This window comes from Atractosteus spatula, chromosome 16 (assembly GCF_055471065.1).
Source record: "Atractosteus spatula isolate fAtrSpa1 chromosome 16, fAtrSpa1.hap1, whole genome shotgun sequence".
NCBI classification, from domain to species: domain Eukaryota; kingdom Metazoa; phylum Chordata; class Actinopteri; order Semionotiformes; family Lepisosteidae; genus Atractosteus; species Atractosteus spatula.
The window spans coordinates 10203811-10218674 of NC_142721.1; the positions used below are offsets into that span (position 1 = coordinate 10203811).

Here is a 14864-nt window from a genome sequence, read left to right on the forward strand (position 1 = left end):
TGTTAAAGTGGAAATGTTTCAAGTTAAGAACCAGTAATGTTGTGTGTTTACCTGTTGAGTGCTTTGAGATGAACCAGAAGTCCTCAGTGTATGTGTATATAAATATTTTTCCATCATTTAACATTTAACTTACAATACTATTATGAGAGCAGTTGCATTTTTGGCATTGAACCCAGTGCTTATCAAAGGGTGCATACCATGATAGCCAGCAACAAAGGCCTGTATTGACTTAGCCGAGAGATGCGTATAGCATCATCTTTCCTCCTTCCTTCTCATGTCTCCTCTCCAAGGTCTGTTTTCGTGAAAAGACCTTTTTATTATTTCAGAAATGTCGTAAATTTGTTTTACAGTCCTACTTACAGTCCTACTTTGGAAGTGATAACATAGCTCTGCAACAGTTTTTAAAAAGTGTAACTGGCACTCAGAGTTACGGAAAAGCCACCTGCAACCCTGTTCTGTCTTGAAAGACCTTGAATGAATAAGTGGTCTGGTTCTTTTTTTCTTTTTCGAGTACAGTTGTGTGGAGTTCGAGAACTTCATAGGGTGTGCTTCTGTTTTTCTAATGAATTTACATGACTGACATGGTTATCCAAGCAGCTTGCATTTGTACACACATATATACAACTGGTTCTTTTACTGGACCAATGTGAGTAAAGTATCTTGCCCAAGGGTACAACAACAGTGCTCCCTCTGGGATTTTGAATATTAAACCTTCCATTTTAATGTCCAGAGCCCTAAGCACAACAACCCACTGCTGTATGTCATGGCATGCAAGGGCTGCATTTTAGAATGAGCTAAGTATACAGCTTTTTGGTGTAACAGACATATTATATTAACCAAGCTGGCTTGCACAATATTGCAGGTGTATTTGTCTCGTTTTGCTAAAGGTCTATCTACTATATATCTTCCCCACTTTTACATGATTCATCTTGTGATACAGAGACTTCAGAGCTCATATTTTAGAATGCAGCAGCGCCTCTACTAAACCTCAGCCATTTGACACAGTGGTTCATGGAAGATTAGTATTTTAAATGCACTACAATTTCATACATTTTAATACTCACAAGTAGCTATACGAATTCCAAAGAATTTCTCCAGGCACTAGCCCTGCAGTTAGTGTTTCAGATTTATGTATGTTAGAGCACAGTGAACGCGTATGATTGTAGGCTCACTGATTGCAGTTTTTTTTTGTCAGTGTGTGTGAAAAAACATCTTGGAGTAAACTTCTAAATACCAGTTTATATCAGTCATTCTCTTTGCTGAATGTTAGGATGTACTATGTGTGATTTTCTTATGAGGGCTTTATGCGCACTCCTATATTTACTGTGAATTTCTCAAGACATTTGTCAGGGGGGTGAAGTCTGGCCACATCAATGTGTGCAAGCCTGACTTGCTTAGCCAATTAGTAGCTCACAAATAAGTGTTAATAGTTAAACATGTTGGTTAATGGACATCCTAAAGTCCTTCCCATTGTCAAAGCCGTGTAATCAGAAAAGGCCAATCTATCCATCTTGTCCATCACTTAAGTCAATTTTGTTGCATTTATTTTTTAATTTAAATTGCAGACTTTTTAAAATATTTGCAGCATAAATTAGGTTAATCTATCTGGGTAAGAGATTTCATTTTCAGATTAATCTGACATCCTGATATTTTTGATCCTGTAATAAATCTGTTTAGAAGATCCATTTAATATTACTGTTCAGCAGAAAACCTGATATTAAAGTGGCTCTTGTTTGACAGGTATTTAGACCATAAGTTTTACTGTATGCATGAACTTTTTTCTTCTTTTGGTCATTTATAGGTTTTTTTTGTTGTCCCATAACCCACTGCCCATTGCTGTCAGATGTTTTGTTTCTGTTAGCTCTCCAGTTTGTGCTTTTTTTTCCCCAAACAAGAACACGTACGAGTGCAGTTTAATTCCTTAGCAGATACTTTTAAGATGGAAAGTAGTTTTGCTCAACAACCATCATGGGTTTGGTTTTCAGTGCACTCTATCTAGAAGAGGTAGGATCTCAGCTAGGAGCAGGTTTGTGATAATCAAGCAACTGTGTGTTGAGAATTCCAACTACATGCCTTATAACATCTGAATTCACAGTAAACACGGGTAACATTTTTAATTAAATATGCCTTTTTATTAATGCCGGGGGGCGGGGTAGGATTTTCAGTGTCATTGTGGCACTTTAGTGAATGACATTATTCGCTAGGGGAATTAACTTGTCAGACCCTCTTTTTTTTTTTGTTCTCATGGATCAAGTTCACGCAGGCTAACTGTTATTTAGGCTCGTCTGGTAACCTAACACCCATATTCCAGGTCAAATAGGCACCAGCGCAAAGGCTTCCGAAAAGGGGCAGGCAGTGTGTATTCATGACCCATTCCTTTCATTTCCACAACTGGGGGCAGAAGAGAGGGCCCGCCTTCATGCCCTGGCCAAACGTTTATCGGAGGGAGTCAGGTTTCGGCTGGCTTTCCTGCCAGGGCCGTATTTCAAAGCCCTCTGATGCTATTTACAAATTACCAGTCTTCATTCCCCCTAGTTCCCCCCCACCCTGAGACGGCTTCCATTCCCACATGAAAAACAGGCAGCTGAACATGCTTGCCCATTGTCCGGCTTCACTTCCTGCCATTCAGAGCCCCACATTGTTGCAAAGGCCTCTTTGTTTATCACTTTTTGGTACGGGATTCCAAGAGCTGCTGAAGGACGTGGCGATGTAAAATGGTGCGCGCTGTTGTGGGCACTGTCACGGCTCCATGAGAAATCGGATTTGAGGCCGCTTATCTTTATGTAAGGTGGTCTTGTTTTTTTTCCTGAAGTAATTTTGTTTTAGAAAATGCTTGTGCTTGTGCGGAGTGTTTGGTCGTTTGTGAGTGCAGTAGGATCAATATTGCTGATTGTTTCAAATGTTCTCCTGGATTCCCTTTGTCATACTTCAATTCCTGGAAGGTGTTTGTTTCTTTCTTTAAAGATTGGGGAATGAAATGAGCAGTTTAATTCATACCAGTGAACCACATTTCTTAGAAGACAATGCCAGCATATTAAAAACCAGTCTTGAGTGTTTCAGGAGGCTAATCTGAATCAAGTAAACAAATTTGTGATATTTCCCTTTAACTGTGTATTTTTTCCCCCGATTTTAGAAACTGAGGTGGTAAGTTGAGTATCATGCAAAACCTTTTTGAACATGATGCTTGTTTCTTAAATTTCTTCTATAAGAAGGTATTCTAAAGAAATGGATTTTGATTTAACAAAATGTTCATCCACCAATTTTAGTTTTAAAAAGTTGTCAAGGATCCCGTGTGATTATTTGCAGTCGTTAGAACCGGACACGAGGGAATTTTTACTTGTCTTTCATCTTTCTAGATGAACATCACCCTCACATGTTTTCATTTTTTTGCAGTCCTGTTTGATTTTCCACTGTCCTCCGCAGATGCCTCTCCCTCTTTGCCTTGATCCTGTCAATATTGCTCCCGGTACTGCACCACTCTTTACCTGAAAGCTGGGGTGTCTGCTGCAGTTTAGATCATACTGCTATAAGGCCGAGCTGTAAATCTGATGTTACAGAGAGACGCTGCAAATTCTGTATTTCTCCAACATGCAAAACAACAAGGTCTTAATATTTTCCCCCACTGTTCTGATAGTGTCATTATTTTGCTTAACTTAATAGAATACTCGCTTTATATAATTAATAATACTGGAGTGTAGCTGGTGCCAAGACTACCAGCCATAGCTGAGGGACAAGGAGAGATTAATTCCACACAAAATAATAAAAAGAAGGCGGCTCTTCAAAACCTGATTTCCTCTTTATCTTTACTTTTCAGCCTTTTTCGTCTCTACCTCTGCTCTGTAACTGATGCAGCTCTGTTCAAACCTTATCTAGCATTTTTCCTGAATGTGACTTTACTGCCCAATATAAGACAAATAAATCTTTACTAAAATGTTATGCATATGTAGTTTCTCTTCCGCCTCTTTTCTGTAAAGATATCTCACTACTTTCGAAACAGGTTAAGTTAATGAAACAGGATCTCCCTGTATCATTATACAAAATTTCCAGTTTATCTATCATATGCGAGTATATTGGTCCATCTGCATGTTTGAAATGTTCCGCGTGGTTCATTCAAAAAGGGAGATACTTTTTTCTTTGCTCATTACTTGGATTATTTAAGGATGTTACACTTAAGGGAATGATCATGAAATAATAAGTAGTTCTCCAGTCACACTATGCCTTTACTGCACCTCAAAAAATTCAAACTGAAAATGTCTTGTCAAAAGCATTTGCATTTTTTAATCAGCTTAGGTCCCTGAGGTAATATGTAGGTTAGACTAATTCCTCCAGGTACTATGGGACTGAAACTGTGTGCCTCTTTGTTCTTCGTGGTTCCTGTTAAATTAATCCATGAAGGACTTGGTCTTTCATTTGGCTGCAGTCTTCAGCACTCGGTCAGCCCAGTATTGTATCACCCCAAACTGTACTCTGTCTCTGATGGCTCATGGTGATCAGCCGTTTATCAAATAGCAGCCACTTGGCTTCTCTTACCACAGATTTCAGAGCTGTTAATAAACGGAGCAGGCTTGGCCATATATACCGTTTCCTGTCAGGTCACCTCTCCCATGGGGGAAATAAAAGTCCTATTAACATGCTCGTCCTCATTGGTCTTGACAGCTTGATCAATTAGGCTCCTCTTTAGATGACCTCTGTGCTACAGTGACAAGAGGGTGAGTCTGAAATGAATAGTTCAGTCATGTAATGGGTTGCACTCAGCCTTCAGAAATTTTATCCTGCAAAGGCAAACTCTTGTGCAGTGTTGAAGCAGGTGAGCTGGCCGAATGGCAAGTTGGATTTTGGCATTTATGGCTGTAGGCCCTGCAGACTTTGAATAAATCTTAAATCAGTAGCAGTTTGCTGTGTTTTGTTTGTATGACAAAGAGGATTTCACAAGCAAAAATGTGTAACATTCCTGGCATTTGATTCACATGCAGTACAGAAGATAACTTTTTTTGTCTTGTGTCCAGCTTTGAGCCTTCTGGCACATTGTTCTTATGTTTTGTATTTCATCAGGTTAAGCGGACATTAAGACTTGCATGGTTTTCCTTCCATTGCTGCTGGCAAAGGTCAACCACAGGCACAACATGTGCTTCTCCAGGTTTTTTTTTTAACAAGGATGGGAACAGAAAAGATTAAAAAAGATCTATCATAGCCTTTTCACAATCAAAAACCTTAGGGGCAGCTGCTACACAGGGAAAATTCAATATACACTGTGGGAGAAATAAAACTAAACCAATTCTAAATGGTTGTAAACATCCTAAAAATGAGAAGGAAAGAGAGAATTTTGGTATATAGAATATGTATTCATTTTTAATATAAAAGATTCATTTCATAATAACACGCTGTATGTTTGGTGCTTTATATTTAACGCCATTTGGGCAAGCTGAAAAAAGTGTAGACCATTTGAGAAAGTGCAAACACACGCTTAATGTCTTTGAATATTCACCAAAGGCGTCGGAAGTCAGCATAAAGTATTTTTATAATATTACTTCTGCTCCTTCCTCTCAGAAAATTATTCAAATTGCACCCTGAAGTGAAGTGCTTTGATAAATAGGGCCCTTTGTGGTCTTTGCAGGGAAATCTAGCCTCAGACTGTAAATGAAAACCGTGAATGAAAGCTGACATTATGAGCCAACATAAAACGAATGACTGCAGATCCTATCAGAGAAATACATTATTCTGTGTAAACCTAATTTCAAAACATCTTTTGCAGTTCAAAAGGGTCAGTGGCCTATATGCTATGTTTATTTTTCTCCCTGTTAATGGTGATCTTCACCTTAATTTCTAAAATGGAAACAAATATTCCTCATCCACTGGTCATTTTGTTCTACAACTGGTTTCAATGAAACAAGGAAATCAGAAGAGTATTTTAGATGCACCAGTTTGTGCTTTACAGTTTTCTTGTCTTTGCTCAGTCTGAAGAGTGGGCTTCTCCACCCAGCGTTTTAGACGCTAGCTTGAGCCTTGATGCGGGAAAATCCTATCAAGATTAAACATTCTGCTCACACTAAACAAGAAGATTTTTCCTCTCTGTCTTTCTCCAGGCAAAGTGAGGCATCGACTTGTTCTGTTTCTAAAGCATAATCTGGTTCTTTGTGGCAGCTAAACTAATTACAACCTCACAGGTAGCAACATTCCAACTGGACAAATCCTGATGCTTAAGAACCATGGACACAGTTCCTCATTCTGCACAGAATGAATGACCACAGCACTCTGGGGCAAGCACTTAATTCTATCTGATTTTTTCTCTTTGCTTTTATTTAATAAAAATTCCATTATTATTTGGAAGGAAACAAGAACACTATGTGTAGTATTTTATTTAATTAATATATTGTAATCCTCAAAAAGCTTAGTTTTGTCACATTGGGCATTGCTTCTTTTCATACTGTAAATTATAGTGGAAGTGCAGATGTGTGCCCATGCTTATGTCATCAGTTGAAAAGAAAAAAAAACTGCATATGGCAAATTTTATTAAAAACTTTCCTGTTTCTTCGAACATTGTGCTGAAACACCCACCAGGTTTCTCATATACAGACAGGTGCTTGATGTCAGCTGTCACAGCTGCAGTCAGACCCATGTGAACTGCCTTGTCCTTGCCACTCACTTGGTTTTCTTTTTAAATACTTCTCACCTTAAGAGGCGGGAGCCTGCCTATAAAGAATGCATACTCCCATAATGATTGCAGTGGGCTTAATTGAATATTGACATTCTGTATATGAGGCTAAATGGAATCTGTCTAACATGTAACTCCAAGGCAACTGTAGCATTAACCTGTTTTAGGTTCCTGCGAAAGAGTCATTAAGATCCAGTCATTTGGGATGCAAGGTGCATTCTTGACTTTTATTTGTAATGCCTCTTCCCCTCTAATCAGCTTCAGAAGTCGCACCCTTTTAAGTGGGTGGTTAAAAGGGTTCACTTTATGAGTCGTTACTTGTTACATTTAAGAAAACGTAAAGTCTTTCCCATAATGTTTTCCAGTTTAGACAGCATGATCTTTGCAGTACAATCAGACCCATAGTGTACATAGTATTTCCTGCATGAAGTTTATCTATTCTTAATCTTATATGGTTTAGAAAATGCAATGGCTGAATGGACAGAGGAATATTTCATAGCACTCTACTCCAATAAACAACTCATTGTACCTCCCTGATCCTCCTTAATTCATTTTTTTTCCAAATGGCATTTGATTAATGGTTTCTTCCTCCTTTTTTCAATTGGCCTTTATAGTGAGTATTTGTTATTCTAGGTGTATTTACTCTCGTAGCACTGCGGTAGTTTTATATTGCTTTTCCACAGTTTTCTGATTCCAGAAAATAGAATTTTCCACAATTGCAGACATATTTAGTTTAGGTTGTAAAAACTATGCTAGCTACAGTAACGAAAAATAGCTGCAGATATTTGAAAACTGTTCAAAAATGTGACATGATTGTTTAATTTATGTGATTGTACAAGCATACCTTGTCTCTTCATATAAGAGCTGAAATGTAGAGAGCTCAAAAGCTCTGTAGTCTTCAAATTTTTTTAGAGCCAAAGCTCTTTGAAAATGTGTGGGAAAAATCGGAATCCCAGGACATCCGAGAGGTCTAACCGATGGACGCTCTTGTTTGGAGGGCGGGCTGAGTGAGATCCATTGTCCAGGCATATTCGTATGGAGTCTAGCTTTCATGGTCATTAAGGACACCAATAAGGTTTGGAACATTAGACAGTAGGTGTAATTCCAATGTCCTGGCTAAATTGTACTTCAGGCCTGTGCAGTCTGGCCTGCCTATATACCTAGGGCTGGGCGATATAGCCAAAAACATTATCATGATAAAAATTTTCATATCAGTCGATATCGATAATTATCACGATAAATGTCAAATCATTATTTCTTTCAAGTTTAAAGGCAGATTTTTTCTCCTGAGTGAAAGTTGAAGAAACCAGACAGTTAATTGGTAAATTAAACAGCTCTTTATTTTAAGAACACAACAAACACTTGCCAAACAGCAGAAACATTAAACAAATCTGAGGTAGAGAGTATTCAAGTCTTTTTTATGTCAAAATATGCATGAGTAAAATTTACAAAATAAATATCTTAATAGAAAAATTAAATACTGCAGTGTGATAAAACACACATAGAAGATGGCTCAGACAGACTGCAATGTTTAAAGTGCTCTGTTTTATGTCTGATCGTAAAAAGCCAAAATATCTCCAAATTACCGAAGTTGAATGACCTTTTCTGTCGACGATGTCATCGTCCTTCGAGCTGGTCGTTGGCAGCACTACATTTGCTTCAGTGTCACCACCATGTGGGTAAACAACACCGCGTTAGCTGCCCGGTCTGCAACATGCGCACGCGCACTCGCGCAGTATTTTGCGCAAAGCATAAACATATATATCGAACATTTATCGAACTTTTGTTAAAAATATATAGCGGAAAATTATATCGCAATAATTATCGTTATCGAATTATCGGCCAGCACTATGTATACTTCCCTTGATTTCACATTAACACACCTGATCTGATATGTTGTGGGGCTGCTGTGCGTCAGCCAGGTTGATGCTGCACGTTAGTGGGGGGTGAAGGGAGTCCTCAATCTGTAAAGATCCTTTGGTGTCCTTACAGATCGAAAGAGCAGTACAAATACAAGGAATTTCAGCTGATTATGAGAGGGATGCACCAGTGAGTTTGATTAGACTTCAGTTAACCCTTATCTTCACGTTTGTTGTCGGGAGGTCTACAAGTTTGCAGTATTGTAAATAAGTGGGAGCCTCATCACTCTTGCAGATGGATACTAATTCTGTTGTGGGCCCTGTGGGGCTCGCACTGTGACAAACAGCGGATTGCTCTGCCAGATCTGTTTCGGACTAAAGCGTTTGCAGTTTTCACCCCCCAGCTTATGCTGCAGCAAGATGTGCACTGAGCTCAGTTGATGCTTTTCCTACTTCTAAAAAACAATGAATCAAGTAAGATATCTATATATAAATTGTGGTATATTTTTCAATTTATTGCATTTCCAAATCAGTTTGATTTACATGCTGCCTTGGATCAAATTACTGTATTTTTAAAAATACTGCCTTTTTGTATTTGATCTTCTTTAAAATCATGGTCTTAAAATGTCTTCAGCTGTTGATGGAATCTGTAGTCATTTTGTAAATGTGGATGCTAAGATTAATTTCAAAAGCTTCAAAACCCATTATGCTCTTGATTAGCCAGTTTGAGATGCAGTTAGCCCAGCCCAGGACTTCATTTGAACAGTGTTTTCTCGAATTTGACTTTTTTTCCATCACTCCACACAGTACAGTCTTGCACAAAAGAGTTGTTTTTTTCTGGAACCACTTAATTTGTATGACAACACACCTCGGCATAGTTCGATATTCATTCAACAGAGCAGATGGAAAGATCCTTCACTGTAACAAACTCTATTGATATTTCTAGACTTCTTTTCCCCTCGTGAAATGCAATATCGCACTCGGACTAAATGACTCAAAATAGCACAGCCTTACTCCAAAACATCCTGTTTTTCTGATTGCAGCAAAAGCATGATGTTGATTTTGTGTAGCACACAGCCCACAGCTCTTAACACCTACTCTGTTAACATCCTCTGGTGTTTAACTCATAACTCTTAGAAATAACACCTTAACAAAAATATTTTTTTCCAAAGTTCTTCTATTTCTCTTAAGCATTTTGACATTTTTCAGAGGCTTGATTACTCTTTTCGCATCCATTGACTGGGGAATTGAGAATTAATCGCTTCCCACACTGGTTGAGATTTTGAAAAACAAATTGAGGCAAGAATGCTAAGGAGCAGAACGTATGTGTGATTTCTTTAATTTCAATTTTCATTTTAATTAGCTGCTCAACATGAATCCTATCCCCCCTTCCCCCACCGTTTTCATTTCCCAGTAACGTATTGATTGCAATACCGTCAACTGACAAGCAAATTTATAAAGCTATGAAACCTTCCCAAGCAATATGCCCACTGCGGCTGAAATAAAAGTTCAGAAATGGTTTACCCTTTTCATGATGGTAACCATTCTGTTTTCTTTGCTGTGTAGTGGGTCGTGTGACCCGAAAGCTCACAGAATTGCCCGTTTTGCTCGGGTTCGCTTTTATTAAAGTTCATACATGTGTCGTACAGTCTACAGGTGGCGTTTATCTTCCAGGCCTAAGTATTTGTCTCTGACGGCCATGTTGTCACGTTGTCCTTCGCAAGAATTAGTACGCCTTCAACAAAAATGGGATTAAACTGGTACTCTCTACAGTGCACTACATGCTGGTTGTAGTTTAATTTTGTTTCCAGCTCTGTTCATATCTTAAGCATTATTTTCTCTTTTCCCACAGGACACCCTGGTTTAACGGATGGGGTTTTAACCTGCCTCGAGGCCAGTCTTTATTGGACAAGTGGAACCTTGTTCCAGAGGGCATTGATATTCTCATGACCCATGGGCCTCCGCTTGGTAAGCTTAATTAGCTTAATTACAAAAATTCATTATCACATTAAATTGATTTCCTTTTTTAATCATTTTTGGTTTATGGATAGTCTAATTTAGCTGGCCTACCTGTCATCGTTTTCCATTTTTTTTTTTGTCATTATCAAAGATTCCTGCCACTGAACTGCAAGATAGAGCAGCGCTGAATTACTCTGTTTAATAATTCTGTGCCCATCAGCGCACCTTTTTGATAAGATCTGTTTTGCCAAAAACAAACAGGGGTGCAGCGTTCTTTTAAACTGCTGTAGTAAAATGATATTTCTCTCACATTTTTACTTTGCCTTTTTAAACCACCCTGTCCTCTGTCCGTGGTCTGTCATCTGTTTAAATCGGGGGGTGGCCACAGAAATCGGTTTGCTACATCAAAACTTGATTTGCAGCTGTGACAATAGAAATGGCAGTGAGTTATTATTACTGGTGACTGGATAAAACCTTGACACTATTGATTGAATTTTGCCTCAGGTTTCAGAGACTGGGTACCGAAAGAGCTGCAGCGAGTGGGCTGCGTGGAACTCCTGAACACAGTACAGAGGCGAGTCCGGCCCAAACTCCATGTTTTCGGAGGTATTCACGAAGGTGAGAGCTTATTTTTGGACCGTGTTTTCTTTAAAATCTTAACGAGTGAAAAGTTCTGATCTTACTCTTACTTATAGGTGTGTTGTCCGTTCCTGAATCGTTTATTTCTCCTCACTTTTATGCAAGTCTGTTTTAACAGTTATAGGAAAAAAGTTCCTTGAGTTGGTTTCATCTGATTTTGATATTACTGTGCATACTGCATATAACAAGTATTACTATTTACATAGTATCGTCAAAATTAAAAAGGTTACCTAGGCAATAAAACCAGATGTTTTGTGTTAAAATTGCTTTAAAGGTGCTCTGTTTCTATATTAAGAGTTCTGACTTTAAAATATATAGGCTATGATGTGATTTACAGTATATCATGGATATTCCCATCTGGACATGGGGGAGAGCTGTGTTTTAAGGTTTTCATTGTCTGAACTCTTCAGCAACCCATTGGAGTGTGTTGGTTTAACTGGTCCAATTTAACTCCTTTTCCCTCTTCTTAAGCCGTTGGTTTTAGAAATAAATTAAAATCCTGCAGGGTTGTGGCTCTCAAGCACTGACAATATGCTTCCCTGCTCTGTGGTCTATAGAACTAAAAGTAAGTCTGTTTTTCTGGTCCACGGAACTAAAGAACTATAAGAACTAAATAAAAATATTTTTGTGAAGAATATAGTCATTCAGGTTTAACATCTGTAAAACAAAATTCTCTTGACTCCTGTGTTTCCTTGCAGTTTCCCAAAAAAGAAATTTAGTAGAATATGATGTTTTCATTTCAAATGATGGCTGATCAGGACTGATATTCAGCTAAAAAAATGCTGTAGCAATGAAAAAAATAATACCGCCTGCAGTATCTCATAGAAGTAACTTCAGTGACCCTGTCACAAAGCAAGCACAGAAAAATGCCCAGATCAGAAATCTGACAAAATAATTATTTTACAATTTGTTTATAGTGGAGTGAGGATTGGAAGGGAGTGCAATTTGTCTTTTGTTTCCACAAAGATGATGGTACAGAAACAGCCTGGGATGCCAATTCTTAAGACAAATCAAAAGCATGGTGTTATCCCTCAACATTAAAGTGTCATTGCTAGGATTAAACAAGAAAAAAAATCACCAAATTAATATCATACTGAGCTCTGGCATAATCTCTGCTTTAGAGGCCTAATCTGTTTCTGCGCTTGTAGCTCATGCAGCAGGCTGTGTTTGTGAAATGTCCTTTCCCTTGTGTCTTTTGTATTTTTTAATTAAAAAAAGAATTAACATCGTTAATAAAAATCTTGGTCTACAGGGAAGCCAAACAATACACACAAAAATGTGACTTGACAGTATGTTTTCTCTATTTTTTCAATTTTTTTCTTGTTGTTGTTTTATCATCTTACTTGGTAGATGTTTTTGTTTTCAAAACATTTTAGTTCTTATTTTTCTTAATGGCTGGCTTCCACTGGATAATGTGGAACTTATGCCATCCTTGTTGTATTTGTTTGCTTCAATTAATGAGAAATTTAACACGTGCCATCCCTGTTAGACAGTCAAAGTTGACATTTTACAGCACTGGAGACGATGAAAAGAAAGTCAGTTCTCCTAATTATGAACAATCAGAACACCTGTTTGATGCTGCGTTTCGGATCAGAGTGAATATGGAGGCCAGAAAGACTGTCCAGTATAGCAGCTGTTCTGGGCTGGAACAGTGGAGAAATTGTCAGTCTGCAGCCGTTCTTGACAGTCGGATCTGACTGCCTCTTGTCTCTTTGCAGGTTACGGCATTATGACAGATGGTTACACGACGTACATTAACGCATCTACCTGTACAGTCAGTTTTCAGCCTACCAACCCTCCAATCATATTTGATCTCCCCAACCCACAAGCATCATGAAACACGACCCCTGCTTTGGGGAGGGGGGGGGGGGGAGGGAGGTCTATTTACATACCATTTTTTTCTAACAATAAGCCAGAAGAATCCTAATAAATGTTTCTTTCCACGATATTGGTCTTTTGTAAACTGATGGTACAAAAGTTAAAGATTTAAAAAGAAGAAAAGGTCATGCTGTTGAAAATGGAAAGGATCTTTAAGAATATGAAGCTTTGTGAATTTGTATAACTACCATATATATTTTGTTTGCATTTGCTGGGTACATTGTTAACTGCCATTGTAATTTGGTATGTTCTCTCTACGGGACAATTAAGCTTTCTTTGGGTAGATACGTCTACTGCCTTAAACTAACTTTGTTGTGATGCACAAAGAAAACATTTATGGTCAAGTATGAATGCCCATTATTTATTTTCCGTAAGGAATTATAAGGCAAATGTGCATTCGAGTTGCACAAAGTGCAGAGTTTCAATCCAGAAAGTTGCAGCTTAACTCTCGTTCCTCGTTCCAGATTTAATCTTACGTGCACCACCTTCACCAAAACACTTTGTTTTTTTTCTTTTGTTTTCTGTAATGTCTACACTAGCGCTGTTTGCATGTGCATAAGCACTGGTCCTACACATCGTTTTTTATATAAAGTATATACAACTAAGATGTAAATCTTTTTGTTGAATCTCCTCTAATGGAGAGGATATGCTTAATGAAAATAATCCGAGTTTTTAGGTAATGAATGGAACAACATGTTTAGCTGTAACCCTTTTTCTAACACATCTGCCTAAACAAGGTTTATTTGTCCTTAAAATCTTAAATATTATTGTATTTGTGTTTTTACTTTTTTCTTAATTTTGCACTGTGTGTAAATGCAATCTTGCTAGCACAAAAATTGTTGCCAATAGTTGTTTCAACTTTGCCACTGTAAATGCTACTGGGCTTTTTTTCTGACTTAGGTTCTTTGTTTATGGAAATTTAGAAATGCATTTTTTCTTTAAAATTATTGTGATATATATTTAGCTGCCTTTATATGCAAATAAAATTGCAGAATTTTTACTTATTAAAATCTGCCGTTTTAAAAACTCCTTTTTATTGATACTGATGTTGCATGCATTTGAAAACCAGTGGCTGGAATCATTTCACCAGTTTTAAAATGTTGAATTCAACCGTCAACGGAGCACTTGGAGACTAAATTTGATTTTCATTTGATTGCTTTCATTATTAAATCCTATTTTAAATAACTTAGAACATGATGGTGTTCAAGCTTAACACATTCATTTTTCATTTGTGTTCACATTGTACAGATTCTCTCAGGCACTCATCTCAAGTTCAGATTGCTATCTACAAAGTCTCATGACAGCCTCGGAATGAAGGGTTTTGTGCATATACTGTAGCTGTGCTCATCGCCTGATTCTCACAGATGTGCTCAAGTTAGTGGTTGTAGTGACTCTAGAAGACACTCTGAGAAGAATCTGCATTCACAGAGTGAAGACTTGGAGTGGGTTGGGCAACAGCACAGTAACTACCCCATGGTATCTGGTGAATTTATTCTCGCATTTAGCCACAGTGAGGTTTTTTGTCTATAATTAATTCATATGGAATGCAACAACTTGCAATAACCTGATTGGTTCCTGAAAATTGTACTTTTTGACCATTGTCAGCAGAAAATGATTTTGCCAATTTAAAAAAAAACGGAGCACTTGGGGAGTTCCATTGCAAATTGGAAATTTCCCAGGGTGAATTATTGGCACCTGTGCAATTTGTAGAATATAGCTACGACGGATTGTTAATATCATAAAGTTTGCGCAAGACTATTTCCCTGCAAAAGACGGGAAATTGTTTGGAAAGAGGCATCTAGAAAATATTGGTACATCGTTGTGTAACAGCACGTTAACACTGGATTGCTTGTGATGAAATCAGATTTTTTTAAAGC

The 14864-nt window shown here is 37.9% G+C and overlaps 1 protein-coding gene across 1 annotated transcript in view; it reads left to right on the top strand.

The window, feature by feature from the left end:
• LOC148819545 (metallophosphoesterase MPPED2) overlaps positions 1-13997 on the top strand; it is a 56441-nt gene extending 42444 nt beyond the window's left edge. The window contains exons 5-7 of the mRNA XM_088934801.1: positions 10364-10479; positions 10975-11088; positions 12828-13997. Of these exons, the coding sequence (XP_088790927.1) occupies positions 10364-10479; positions 10975-11088; positions 12828-12946 (349 nt within the window). The 3' untranslated portion in view covers positions 12947-13997. The remainder of the gene's footprint in view (positions 1-10363; positions 10480-10974; positions 11089-12827) is intronic.
• Positions 13998-14864: the final 867 nt, after the last annotated feature.